General features: G+C 41.1%; 2 protein-coding genes across 3 annotated transcripts in view; one reads left to right on the top strand and one right to left on the bottom strand.

Moving 5' to 3' along the window:
* URB1 (URB1 ribosome biogenesis 1 homolog (S. cerevisiae)) overlaps positions 1–9,534 on the top strand; it is an 80,722-nt gene extending 71,188 nt beyond the window's left edge. Inside the window, exons 35-39 of the mRNA XM_015415538.1 lie at positions 776–885; positions 2,933–3,115; positions 4,350–4,591; positions 6,482–7,063; positions 8,682–9,534. Coding sequence (XP_015271024.1) covers positions 776–885; positions 2,933–3,115; positions 4,350–4,591; positions 6,482–7,063; positions 8,682–8,908 — 1,344 coding nt within the window. The 3' untranslated portion in view covers positions 8,909–9,534. The remainder of the gene's footprint in view (positions 1–775; positions 886–2,932; positions 3,116–4,349; positions 4,592–6,481; positions 7,064–8,681) is intronic.
* Positions 9,535–10,473: 939 nt separating this feature from the next.
* Positions 10,474–13,822, bottom strand: MRAP (melanocortin 2 receptor accessory protein). Of its 2 annotated transcripts, none has more exons than XR_001482639.1 (3): positions 13,656–13,787; positions 11,411–11,510; positions 10,474–10,822 (listed from the first exon to the last, which is right to left on the bottom strand). XR_001482639.1 is itself a non-coding variant. In XM_015415546.1 (3 exons), exons 1-3 carry the CDS (start codon positions 13,784–13,786, stop codon positions 10,675–10,677), a joined length of 282 nt encoding a protein of 93 aa, XP_015271032.1. In that variant the 5' UTR covers positions 13,787–13,822; the 3' UTR covers positions 10,474–10,674. The 2 variants fall into 2 exon arrangements, 1 of the variants encoding a protein (XP_015271032.1); XM_015415546.1 differs by having other exon boundaries at positions 13,753–13,822.
* Positions 13,823–14,148: the final 326 nt, after the last annotated feature.

Below are 14,148 nucleotides of genomic sequence, written 5' to 3' on the forward strand. Positions count from 1 at the left end.
GGAATGCCAATTGACTGGCATTGGCTCCATTGAAATACATTACAGTACAAGTAGAGCTGCAATAAAAATGCAGAATGGATTTTCCATTAGGGTCTCTGGGCCCAAATACACTACTCTCTGGGAATGGAATGAGAGCCTACGTAGTGGAATGACAGCCCCTAGGAGTAACAGAAGTGTTCTGGGACGAATTGAGAGCCCACTGAGTGGAATGACAGCCCCAAGGTGAAACAGGAGTGTTCTGGGCCTGGGATGACAGGCCACGGAATAGAATGACAGCCCAAGGGTGGAGCAGGAGTGTTCAGGGACTGGAATGAGAGACCAAGGAGTGGAATGACAGCCCCAAGGTGAAACAGGAGTGTTCTGGGCCTGGGATGACAGGCCACGGAGTGGAATGACAGCCCCAGGGTGGAGCAGGAGTGCTCAGGGACTGGGATGACAGCCCCAGGGTGTAGCAGGAGTGTTCTAGAACTGGAATGAGAGACCACGGAGAGAGACCACGGGGCTCGCCAGCTCTGAGTTGGGAAATACCTGGAAATTTTTGCGGTGGAGCTTGAGTGGTGGATGTTGCCTTCTGACACACTTCCGTTGATGTCAGGGGGTGTGGCATATGCTAATGAGTTATGCTAATGAGCTTCTGCAGCTCTTTTGCTACGAAAAGACCCCTGATTAGATGTAATTGCATTGCTATTGTTTGGCTTTTAAAAGCTTAAAATTGCAGCTTTGGCTAAGTAACGAGGGTGTTTATATTATAGAATGATCCTGTTTTCTCTTTCAGCATCAAATTCTGGAAATACTACAAAATGCTGCCTGCATCACCAAAGCTGCCTATGAGCTAATAAGAGATCATAGCCTTTTAACATGGCTGTTGTTTATTCTACAGAAAAGGTACCTAGAAGGCTGAATTAATTATTATAATTATTTGTACATTTAAAGTGGGAAAATGACTGAGAGAATGTAGTGCAGGATTTTTCATTACTGTTTGCAGTATTGTTCCCCTCATCTTTCCAGTTAAGTCAAGGTGGCTGTGTATAAATTTGGCCTTTTGAAACTAGTTTATAAAACAAGTTCTGTGCTTGTAATGTAAGTCTGAGGATTCTTAATGCAGGGTATAAGTCACTTAACCCATTGTGTTTATAGCGGAAAGCATAAGAATAGGACCATGGCATGGGCTCTCTCAGCTTTTTCCCACAGATTCTTTCCCCAGAAGTCCAGGTTCTTCAGGCTGCTATCCAACACAGCACACTGTTTAGCTCAGTGCTGGCCTTTCTCACAGACACTGGTCCTGGGTTCACTGTTTGTTCAGCAAGTCATTCCCTGTCACGTGGAGGACTAACTTCTGTCTCTGCTGCTGCCATCCAGTGAAGTGGAGCAGAACAACCCAGTCTGTTTTCCAAACATTCATTTTCCTGTAGTCTCTGGATGTATGGTGCCATGGTGTTGTGATGGCAAGTCTGGGACTTTGGGCAGATGGAGAAAGGGACCCTTTGATAGGTGAAATACCTTGAGGTTGCCTAGGCCAGTAAGGAGTGATCAGGATGCAGCTGGTACATTCCATGTTTTCCTGATGAACTTGGAGAGAAAATGTAGAGAACTGGCACCCAATGTTCTCTCTAAGCTGTGGAGTCTTGTGAGCAAAATCTCTAGTTTGTGAGCTACTGGCATTAAAGTTATGAGCAAGTGATTGGGCTACTGCACAAATTAGTTTGCTCTAGAGCCATCCTTCCTGGACTAAGACAAAAATGTGTGAGCCAGAGGCTAAAAAATTGTGAGCTACCTCACACTAATTCAGCTTAGAAGGAACACTGCTGGCACCCCATCTACTACAGGAGGAGAGCATCAGCCAGGGAACAATGTGCAAAGCCTGCTCTGTAGAGAATTTTTGGCACTTGGTGTTTCATTGGAAGACTAAGGGAGCCACCTCTAGAGTATCCCAACAGCTGAAGTGGTGTATGTTTTTCAGGGACCATTCATGTTAATCCCCTTGTAACAACTGGGGTGATGTGTAGCCAAGATTGTTGTGAGTTGGTGGATAGTCAGGGTTATATTTAAAATAGGTTTAATTAGGCACTGTTCTAAACTCCATTACTATAAATGTTTACGTTTTTAATATTCTTGGGTGATTTTCTTACCCTGGTTGCATTTTTGTTCACAGGATTCATAGAGAAGTGGCTGTACTATTTTGTCCTCTTAGGTCATTCTCACCTGTATAATAGTAAACAATGTCCCCAAAGTATAGCTAATTACTATATACAGTTTGCTTTCTGTAAAGAAAAACAGCTCGCAGGACACAAAACAACCTCAAAATTGGGGGATCTTTTTACCTCAAGCCCATTTAATGTATCAGGTTTAAATTACCGCATGAGTTTATTAAGAAAACACTGATCCAGGAAACCGTTTTTAGTGCTCTGGAGAGATATAGCCCTTGGTAGTGGTCCTTCCTGATAACCTGGAGAATATTTACTTCACAACAGAGAGAGATGTTTTTGGGGTAGAAAATACCACAAGATACAAACATGTGAGATTAATTTTATATGTTTTTCTTTAAAAATTATGAATGTTTTAGTTTTGTAATATCTTCAATTCAAAATATTGTTTCAATTTTTTAATAATTTTGTAAAGGGACTTATTCGGTATACAAAAGGAGATGGGTGGATGTATGCAAAAGAAATATCTTGCCTCACATCAAACTGGATTTTCAAGCTCTGGATGTTTTAGTACTGTGAAACACAATTATTTCTGCCACCCAAAGCATGCTTTTTTGTGGGATTTTTTCTAACACAAGATACATTGAAATTTGTCTTGGAATAGAAATATACCCCAAATATAATATGTGTAAAAAAATTTGCAGGGGTGTTAAGAGGATTAGGCTTTCCGTTCTGCACAAATACTTGTATGTATGTTTCATGTGTGTTTTTTAATTTATATTTTTCAGGTTTTTAGAAAACAAGATGTTAAACAATATAATCTTCTTAGTCCATACCCTTTGGGTTACGAATTTAGGAGACAAACAGAAGTCACTCCAAATGCCTTGTGGACTAGAGAAGCAGAAGTTCCTGCCTCTCCAACTTGTCAATGAATTTCTGCATGTTTTATTAAAGTTATTGAAACACATCCGGCAAGTATCACTCTGTTTTTAATGGTGTCATGTAGTTGTGTTGCTATTTGATACTGTTAAAATAAATGCTAATACTAGCATGAACTATATATAATCTCTGATCAATTAATCTTTTGCTCTTACTTGTGAATGGCAACAAACCACCATCCTTATTTATTTAGAAAGTTTTGCCGCTAAGTAACTTGCAAAGGTCTAAGTATCTTACTAATCATATTACTGTTACACTCTTAACCCTTTTCAACTCAGCGGGACCCTGGCTTCCTGCTTTTTCTGAGCATTAACTGTGGAGAATTCTGTGACAAGCCCTTTCTATCAACTGAGGGGACCCACACAGTCTCTTATGATTTTGGGGGACCAGGTTTGTTTTGAACTGTAAACCTGCCCCTCAGTTACAGAATGTTCTTGGGATAACAAGCGTAAAGGCTTTGGGTTCACTGCTTGAGGTAAGTTTTGTAGTGGGCAAGAACACGGAGATCACTAAAGCAGGAGTTGTATGTAAATAACAAAGATTTATTTATTTACAGGCTGTTTTTAACGAACAGATCAGCAGCTCATGTTTCCAGGCAGTAAAAAAAGAAACCTGGCTGAGGCACATAAATTTAAGCTAGTTATGGCTTCAGAGTGTGGTTTGAATTCTCTTGAATGCTTACAGATAGAATCAGGCTTTCACTGGCTAGCCACGAGATTGGATCCTTTCACCCTCACGGGATTCCACCCACACCAGCCTGAGACAGAGTAAATGGTACCAGCATGGTGACAGCCAGCATGGTGTAGTGGTTAAAAGCGTAGGACTCTGATCTGGAGAGCTGGGTTTGATTCCTCACTCCTCCAGCTGAAGCCTGCTGGGTGACCTTGGATCAGTCACAGTTTTCTCAGAACTAACTCTCTCAGCTCCACTTACCTCACAAGGTGCCTGTTATGAGGAGGGGAAGGGAAGGCAATTGTAAGCTGCTTTGAGACTCCTTGAAGTAGAGAAAAGCAGGGTATAAAAACCTACTTTTTCCCCTTCTACAACAAGATCTGCTCATCAACAGAGAGAGGCCTAACAATTGGGTAATCTATCCTCTCAGGTATGAAATTAACCATCATGTTGCTTCCTAACAAACGAAAATTGCGTTAAAAACAACAGCTTGAAGCTTAAAATTTTAGCTGCAGTTTTAGTTGAAAGTCTTTCTAGAGTAATGTTAGATCATGTAAAAAACAATTAAAATTCTTGCCATTTTCTGCCAAATAGTGCCAACTTGGATTTTGCCCAGCTGACTCCGTTTTTCAGCCTGTTAAGCTCCATATTGGAATACCGTGCGATGGTAATTGAAGCCTTCAAAGAAATGGGCAGATTCACTGTGAATGAGCATGTTTTGTCCAACAAAGATATTCTGTTGCTCCTGCACAAGTGGAGCATAATTGGCAAAGATGTGAAACTTCAAGATGATCTGCAAACAATTGCTCAACAGTACCAAACCAAAGAATTGCTTAGTAAGTTGAAAACATATTCTTGGTCTGTATATTTTTTTACTGAATTTTAATTTTATGAAATACTTCTGAGAGCTTCTGAGCCACATTCCTAAGAACATAAGAAGAGCCCTCCTGAATCAGACCAGATCTAGTCCACCATTGGTATTCAGAGGTTTAGTGCTCTGCATACGGAGTCATCATGATGAATGGCCATCGCTATGTCCACGGGTAGTGACAGTGCCATCCTCAGCACAATTACACCCTTCTGAGACTGTTGAAGCTTACCTAAGATGGCACTGTTAATTAGTTGTTGAGTGAAGAATCACTTCCTTTTGTCTGTCTTGAATCAGTTGCCCATCAATTTCATTGGGTGTCCCTGAGTTCTAGCATTTTGGGAGACCTTTGTGCTATCAGATCTGGTGGGGGAGGGATGACTGAGGAAGAACTTGGAGACATAGTGTGAGTCCAGCATATGAGCCATCTTGTTTCTGAAACTTTCTTCTTTAAAAAAGAGGAGAAAAATTGTTGAATTGTTACTGTTAGTTTAAAATATTTGAGAATGAAGGTAAATATTTTTGGTTGGTGGCACTGAAGCCAGTTTGTGAGACAGTTTGGTGTAGTGGTTAAGTGCGCGGACTCTAATCTGGGAGAACCAGGTTTGATTCCCTACTTGCAACTGCTGGATGACCTTGGGCAAGCCATAGTTCTGACAAGAGCTGTCCTTGAAAGAGCAGTTCTCTAAAGAGCTCTCTCAGCCCCACCTACCTCACAGGGTGTCTGTTGAGAGGAGGGAAGGAGTTTGTAAGTCGCTCTGAGACTCCAAGTGAAGGGTGGGGTATAAATCCAATCTCTTCTCTTCTTCTTCTTCTCTTCTGAAGTCTATCAATAGCTACTAGCCATGGTGACTGAGGGGTACCTCCACATTCAGAGGCACTAAACCTCTGAATCCCAGAGCCAGGAGGCAACATCAGGGGAAGGCCTCAGCCTCTATACCCCATTGTTGGCCCTCCAGAGGAACTGGTTGGCCACTATGTGAGACAGGATGTTGGACTATATGGACCATCAGTTTGATCCAGCAGGGCTCTTCTTATGTTCTTATGACGTAAAATCTGTGAAGTTATAGTGATATGAAGACAGTTGTTAGCTTAAATTCAGATGTTTTCCAGAAGAAATGTAGGATCCTTGTCTGGGGTGGAATGTTCAGTGATTGAGTTAGGGATGATGAATTGGGATTTTATGGAATACTTTTTAGAATTTCTGAGGCATTGGTTTAAGATTTCTGTAATCCTAATCCTATTGCTTCTTGTCTCATTTTCTGATTTCATCAATTTAAACTGTCTAATCTGTCTCAAGTCTAAGTGAGAAAGATGCATTATAAATAAAGGAGGCTGAGTTTTTAACCTGATACCTCATAGTTGATAAGCATAAGCCACTGGGAATTTCCCTTCTGCAACAATGTACCATTCAGTACATTAAGGTAAAGCCAGTCGAATCCAACTCTAGGATTACGGTGCTCATCTCCGTTTCAAAGCCGAAGAGCCAGCGCTGTCCAAAGACGTTTCCGTGGTCATGTGGCCGGCATGACTAAACACCAAGGCGCACGGAACGCTGTTACCTTCCCACCGAAGTGGTACCTATTTATCTACTTGCAGTTTCTTGCTTTCGAACTGCTAGGTTGGCAGGAGCTGGAACTAGAGATGGGAGCTCACCCTGTCTTGCGGCACCCGGGTCTTGAACCGCTGAACTACTGACCTTCCACAGCCTGCAGTTCAGCGTCTTAACCATTAGTTCTTAATAAATAAATAAATACACGGTTCATTCCCACTCTTCAAAAACTAACACATTTCATTGTGTCATCATCTAAAAAAGATTTATTTATATATATGTTTAATTTGATTTCTTCCACTGCAGAAAATATTAAAGAAAAAAACAAACCACAAGTACCTTTTCGAACATCACAACACCAGAAGAAGAATCAGACTGAAACTGACCAAGGTCCAGCTTCTCAGGGCAGCACCTTTGATTTAGAGGAATGCATATCTCCCCTGAGATTGGTCCTGATGCACTGGGAACCTGTGTTTCCAGATATTTCAGCAGAGTGTTCACAGGAGCACAATGGATATGGCAATCCTGGTCTTGCATGCAAGACTGTTTACTTAGTATTCAGATGGCTAGTGAAGTCCCTGGTTGACAGAAGCTCCCACAAACAAAATATACTTTTGACTTTCAAGTGGTTTAAAAGCTACGTTTTGCCAAACACCAGCACAGTACAAGAGACCATTATGGATGGAGCTCTGAAAAGCGGTATATTTAAACTTTACCGCAGCCTCCACGATGCCACTGAAGAGACTTCAGACCTGAATGATCTCTACCTGCTTAATACTGTCATGCTTCACCTAATGGATTCTCAGGGCTTGATGGAAAATGAATATCTTGGGACACTGAAAAGATTCTGCTTCTCTGCAATGGAAGAGAATGACACAAAGAAAAAAGGTAATGTCTCTTTTCAGCAAGAAGGCAGACGGGAAGCTATGCATATAGTGGACTTTCTGCCCCATAAAACTTTTTAAAGAAAATTTCTATTTACTTATACTATAGAATTAACCAAATATATAGAACAGAGGATCCCATGATTGTTGAATCTTTTGGCCCATAAAATATTTTTGAAGGCTGAGTCCAATAACAGAAATGTTGGGAAGTTCCACAAAATGTTAGGGGTTCCAAGCCAGGATGTTTTATATGATGAAGGCAGCAGTTTCTAAATAGGTGATCCTGGCAGACACAAAGTCTTCCTGGGCTCTTCTGAAGTACCTCCTCCTCCAGTGAAATGGAGGAAAGACAGGACTGGCTCTTTGGTGTGCATGAGAAGCTAGGGCGCACCACAGGAAATACTTCAGAAAGGGTCATGGTGCCCATGACTAGGGGTATGCAATTTTTTTTTAGTTATTTTTCAGATCAGGTCTGTTGAACCTGAAAAAAATCAGGATTCCCTAAAAAATCCCAGATCCAAATACTGGTTTTCAGAAATCCCAAAATGTTTCAAGTCCATAGATCCAAGCCAAAAAAAATACCAGCCTGATCCTGGGGCTGGCTTGGCTTCGCCTGCAGTTTGGTTTAATCTGAGCTGCAAAAGAAGGCAGCTCAGAGCTGCACCAGCGAGGAGCAATTGATTCCCTGTGGGCACAGTAAGTCCCGGCTGGGCTGCCCCCTCCTGCCACTCAGCAGGAGAACGTAGAGCAGAGTTGTGCCTGCAGAGTGATAGGCTCCCCTTGAGCACAGCGATTCCAGCTGGGCTGCTCTCTCCTACTACCCAGTTTAAACTGGGAGGCAGGAGAAGGCAGCACAGAGCTGCGCCTGCAAGGAGCAATCAGATCCCTGTGGGCACAGCCAATCCTGGCTGAGCTGGCCTCTCCTACTGCCTGGAACTCTCAGCTGCCCACTAACCCAGCTGATCTTGGGCTGGGCATATCCAAAGTCGTGGGGAGCTCTCAGCTCCCTGCCACCCCAGCTGATCCTCAGGTTGACTTCTGCAGTCTCTTTAAACTTTAAAGGAACTGCAGAAGCCTACTCAGCAAAGAGCTGAGACGCAGGAGTAATCTGCTCCTGTCTCTTCACTGTTTTCAGATCTACCCGAAATCCCCAAATATATCCAGGATTTTCTTGGGATTTCCCCCCCAGTTTTCCTGAGAAAACCCAGATACATTTGGGAAGCAGAATATACAAATATATATATATGGGTCAGTAGATCCAAATGCATACCCCTACCCAACACCATGTTGAGGACCACCAGTATAGAACACTATTATCTAATGATACTGAAACTTGATCTGAGAAATTAAATAAACCTGTGCTAGCTAGATATGCTTTTGGGCAGAGTGTTGGTAGTATTAAAGTTTATGCTACTGATTTTTTTTCTGTATTAATATATTTTAACTGTATTAGTCATCTATTAAAGAAAATGGTAGGGATCCCTTTAATGAATTACCAGATTTTCAGTGTCATGGAAAATAATACAGTACATTTTAAAATATGCCAGGTAGAAGAACAGAAATGTGTTTTTACCTCCTTTCTTAAACAGAACTCTACTGACTATGGTTTTCTTATTTCCTAGCTGCAGGCATATTCCTTACATCTCTGTTTATTGGAGATATTTGGCTGGGAGCACAGCAACCAAATATGTTTATAACTCATGTTAAACTGATTTGTGGAGCAAATGACAGAAAACAAAACGATGATGTTCACAAAACGGGAGAATCTGAAGAAGCTATCGTTTCTCTGTGCAAAGACATTTATTCGTACTTAATTCTTCACAATTCCTTTGAAGTCTTAAATACCTGAATCCACTTATGATGGTTTCTAATCTATCTACATAGAGTCTAAGGGATTTTAATACTCCTGTACAAAATGTAAGCTTTGAGCAACCTTAAAACAATGCCATATATTGAACAGTGCTGGATTTTGAGAAAATATTTTCTATTACATTTTTCATAAGGTCTCAAACTCAAATGTTAAGGCTGTGTTATGTATTACTTCTGGTAAAGCAAGATGCTTCTGTCTTAAAGCTAATATTGATTGTTTCTGTATTAAAACCAAAATCAAAGTGGCATGGACTAAAAAATGAAGCATTGGTATAGAACACCCAAAAACTTTAAAACAATATTTTGGAAATTAAGGGGCTGGGCTTTCTTACATGTTCTGATTGTTTCAATAGAGTTTACGCAGAAAACTTGCAGATGCCAGTAGGGTGCTGTTATAGGTGAATATAATTTCTCAGCATTATTTAATGTGGGAACAGAGAAAAATGTACGGACAGGATAATTATTTAATATGATTATTGGCTTTAAGAATGTGATATTGAACTTATATATATATGTATTATATGATTTTAAAATAAAATATGGCAAAACACAATGTTTAAACCAGTTTTCCTTTGATATCACTGCATTCAGAAATACGGTTGTATAGGTGGCATTGTACTGCTGTTTTAATATTACTTTAATACCAGAGTGCTAGCCTGTGACATAGGGCTTACAATCTAAAGCTGTGTTGCTGGAAGAGAAGATACTAAGACAAAACAAAAATATATGCATTTATGTGTAAAATGCTTAGTATCAGTTTCTGGTCACTAGTAATTAACAAAGTCGTGAATTACCTCAGCTGTGTGGATCATTTGGTTACCAAAACTAGGGCATTCTTCACTAAAGCTAGGGATTTCAGGGGGGGGGGGTTGCAGTGGGAAGGGAGATCAGCAGAACCAGCCAGCAGAAGTGAAGAAGAGTTGGATTTATACCCCGCCCTTCACTTCGAGTCTCAGAGCAGCTTACAATCTCCTTCCCTTCTTCTCCCCACAACAGACACCCTGTGTGGTAGGTGGGCTGAGAGATCTCTGAGAGAATTGCTCTTGAGAGAACTGTGACTGACCCAAGGTCACCCAGCTGGCTGCACGTGGAGGAATAGGGAATCAAACCCGGTTCTCCAGATTAGAGTCCACCACTCTTAACTACTACACCAAACTGGCTCTCTGAAGTGCCCTTCTGCAGGTGAAAAACAAGGTATAAACTCAAGCTAATAAAATCAACAATTTTAGATTAAATTTCTATAAATGTGCATGCTTTGTTGAAGAAGTTCTATTAGGGTTAGGGAAACTACAATAAAAAAAGAAAAAAAGAAAAACATGAAAATAAAACATGAAAGTTCTATTTTTTGTTTTTTAAAGATCATTACACTAAGCAAACAGCAGCAGACCAATTATTACAGTCATAGCAAGTGGTAAGTAACTCGGCTATGACTGCTGCAGGACTAGGTGGCAGTCCTTGCTAACAAATGGCAGTATAACAAAATAAAAAGGGTAAACTGGCACAATCTGCTCAATTTCATTCTTGATTGGAACACTTGCCTGTGGTCACAATAGATGGTCAATATTTGACTAGCATGCCAATCTGAGTTGGTTAAGGAAAAAGGAAAACAGTGGAGGGGGTCTGCTTAAGCCCCTAAGAGCTTATCATATCCAGTAAGGTGAGAGTTGCATCTAGAGAGGGAGAATTTCTAAATACTTCCTCATCCCCATCCCCACAATTTCTCCTAGGCCACCAGTCTGTGCCATTCTATTTCTGTGCATTACTTAATCTTGAACCTTCTGTTTCCTCCACTTGGTTTTCTGCAAGGGTTGGTCCAGCATGTTTAGAAACCACATCTTGTGAGTGTTTATTTTTTGAATAATTCCATGGAAATGTTTTGTGTGGTCTTCCATTCCTGTGAACAAAAATTTGCTCAACTCAGTTTAAATATTCCCATAAACTATTACTTACTACCGGATTCCCCAAGAAAAAGATCAATAATGACTAACAACTCACCCACAAGAGCTTATCTGCCACTAATGTTCTTGCCTTGCAATGTGCACTTGTAAGGCAGCATGTTCTAAAGTGTAATATTGGGGTGGCTTGACAGACCAGCATAAACTGCCTTGAAAATTGTCATATAGAGAAATTTCATGGCGGATACACAGAAATTACTGGACATGATAACATCTAGAGTAGACTACAGCAATGTGCTCTATGCAGGACATCCCTTGAAGAGTGTTTGAAAGCTACAGTGGGTACAGAATGCTGACTGGAACGGGTGATGGGGCCATATCACTCCAGACGTTGCACTTACCGGAGCTCTCAGTCAACTTCCAGACCTAATTCAAGGTGCCAGTATTGACCTTTAAAGCTTGGGACCAACATATCTTAAGGACCACCTACTCCCATATGAACCTATCCAATCACTGTGATCATCAACCAGATTCAAGCACCTATAAGCTCTGGCTTTTTCATACAGTACGAAAAGCACCTTACTTACTTTATTGATGTGTAACCAGTCTGAGAGATGTAGAACAAAATAAAGAAGAGAAATGCCACAAAAGCAGCAAGTCCAATCCAAAAGGCTATAACGATTGAATCTGTTAAAAAAAAAAATACAGTACACAATATCTGGTTGATCTTAGAGCATTTAAAATGCGTTTTACAAACTGAATATTCTAGCACCTACAAAAGTCTTTTTCTCGTTTTGTACATGGAACACTGAACTACAGTGGAATGTACTTGGGAAGATAGGTCTCTGGGCAAATATACCCTTTCCAAAATCTTACATAAGATGGCTCTATTTTGGTGTTTCACACCTTTCACGGGATTGTCTTATGTGTTGAGTTGTTAGTCTGTCCATCTTTTACTCTCTTGTCTCTGAATAAACAAATATTTATATAACAATGCCAGCTTTTGAAAAAGTAAAAATTAGGACTGTTCAGATGAATACCAACATATCACTTTAGCGTAGCATTTACGATAAGTGGCCAATATTATCAGTTAGAATGTAATATGCATACAAAAGGCAAGCTTTCATTTAGTCCAGTTATTTAAAATTTCAAAGCTATTTATAACAAACGCAATAAAAGATTACATTTTAGAAACATGAAAAATATTTACTGTGTATTAATATAAGCTATAGTGTTAGGATCATAAAATCCAGTCTAGAAAGACCATTTTGCATACACGTGCATAGACTGAATGATCAGGAAAAGGCTGTAGCAGAAGGGGGGGGGGTGCTATTCTTCGTAGAGCTCCTTTAAAGTCAATTGTATTAGACTGGAGAAACTGCATAGGATTACACAGACAATCCAGCATCAGCTGTAAAAACAGCATTCCTCAGGCTGTCAGTACTGAAAACCTCCTAAAAGGAAAACTGCCTGGGACCTAGCCTAATCACATTTTAGGTGGTGGTAGAAACATGAACTCTGCGGGTTAACAGCTCTGTACAGTATTTTCAATTCCCTCAACTAAGTTCTTATGATAAACGTTTATATTTTAAATGGTTAGTTCCCCCCCCCATTTCCCCCCTAACTTTTCATCTCTGAATAAGATGCATGAAGTAATACTTACATCTGTGTGCCTTCAGCTTTGTTGCATCAACTGAGGCTAAATCTAGATAGCCCACATAATATTCATAAGACCAAATATAATCTTGTGAATTTGTTCCGTTAGCCATTTCAATAGTGCATCTCAGCCAGTTCAGAACTCTAACCCTAACATATACTTTCGTTTGCGTGTGCTGGCATAAATGGATTGCACAAAGTTGTAGATTATGTTTCCTCCAGGAATCCTCAAGGACTGCCTAGACAAGGGACACCTTCAGCAGCACTGAAGGTCACTCTATGATGACAGCTGATTGGTGCCAAAAACAACAAAAATTATTATCTTTTGTGTATGCACTATACATACACCATACTATACTATACATACTTAAGAAAGAGACTTAAGAAAACAACACACAGCCAAAATACAAAACAAAATCTTCACAATAGGTAACCAGCAACACAACCAGGTGTGGTGTGATTAAAAAGTTGGATTAGGTCTAGGGGAGGCCCAGGTTCATATCCCTGCTTACTATAAAACTCACCTGGTGACCCTGGGCCAATCATTCTCTCTTAGCCCACCGTATCTTATGTGGTAGTTGTGGGGTTAAAATGGATGACTGGAGAATCATATACATCGCCTTAGGCTTCTTCAAAGAAATATAAAAGTGTAATATACACTTCAGTGCTTAAAAGGACAGGCAATACTACTTAAAGCCCTGAACACACTGTGTACAGGTGCATACAAATGCATGCATATACACTGAATTCCCCCATGCCTTTGCACATTCAGGATAATTGGTATAGAGCTGAAGAACATACTAACTGTATGTGTCCAGGCAGAGTTCCTAGCTGCTGGGACACTCTGTCTACAATACATATACATTCCTTATGTTATGCTGATCACATGTAAGCACAGGACAAAGCTATCAGGTGCCCATCCCTCTTGTAACTCCTAAAACTTTTAATTCCTAAAATGAAATATTGCCTACCTCCAAGCTAAGGGCCTACGGAAATAACGAGCTAAACTATATTGTTTTAAATGCACACAAAACCATCCAGTAGTTTCCACTGTTAGGGTGTTCACAGATTCTTTTTTAAAGAGAGTGTATGTGGAATTTAACTACAGTCCTTTCAGAAATCGGCTCAACAGTCAGATCCTATGATGGTTAACTCAGAAGCAACTATTGAACTTACTCCCTTGTAAGGAAGCATCCCTAAAGTGCGGTTTTGACACCAATAACAGCACAGGGCGGCTTCGGGGCTCAGCCAGCGCTTCAGCGCTTCCCCATACCAAGGCAGGAGGATCGGACAGGCGAAGGCTCCATAACGTCGAAGCATGGAGAGTTGTGACGCAGGCGCCAAAGCCCTTCCACGGGAAAGACAGCAATAGAGAGCTTTTATTTTGCATCCTAGAGCGGTGCCGTCTGGCGTTTCTTTCTGATGCTGTCAGGGAGGAGGGGCAGAGCTGGGCGCGCGTAGCTTGAAACAGAACGGCCGCTCTGACGATGGAGGAGGCTTCGTTGTTGCTCGGCCTCTCTCCCGGTGGCCTTAAAAGCAGAGGAGGACAAGAAAGCCCTGGGTCGGAGGAGCTGCCCGTGGTGGTGTTTTTGTGCGCCGGGTGCAGACGGCCGGTGGGAGACACGCTCACCTGTGAGGCCAGCGACGAGGACACCAACTGCGTCCTGCT

This window comes from Gekko japonicus, unplaced genomic scaffold (genome assembly GCF_001447785.1).
Source record: "Gekko japonicus isolate JY-2015 unplaced genomic scaffold, Gekko_japonicus_V1.1 scaffold1865, whole genome shotgun sequence".
Classification (NCBI taxonomy): Eukaryota; Metazoa; Chordata; class Lepidosauria; order Squamata; family Gekkonidae; genus Gekko; species Gekko japonicus.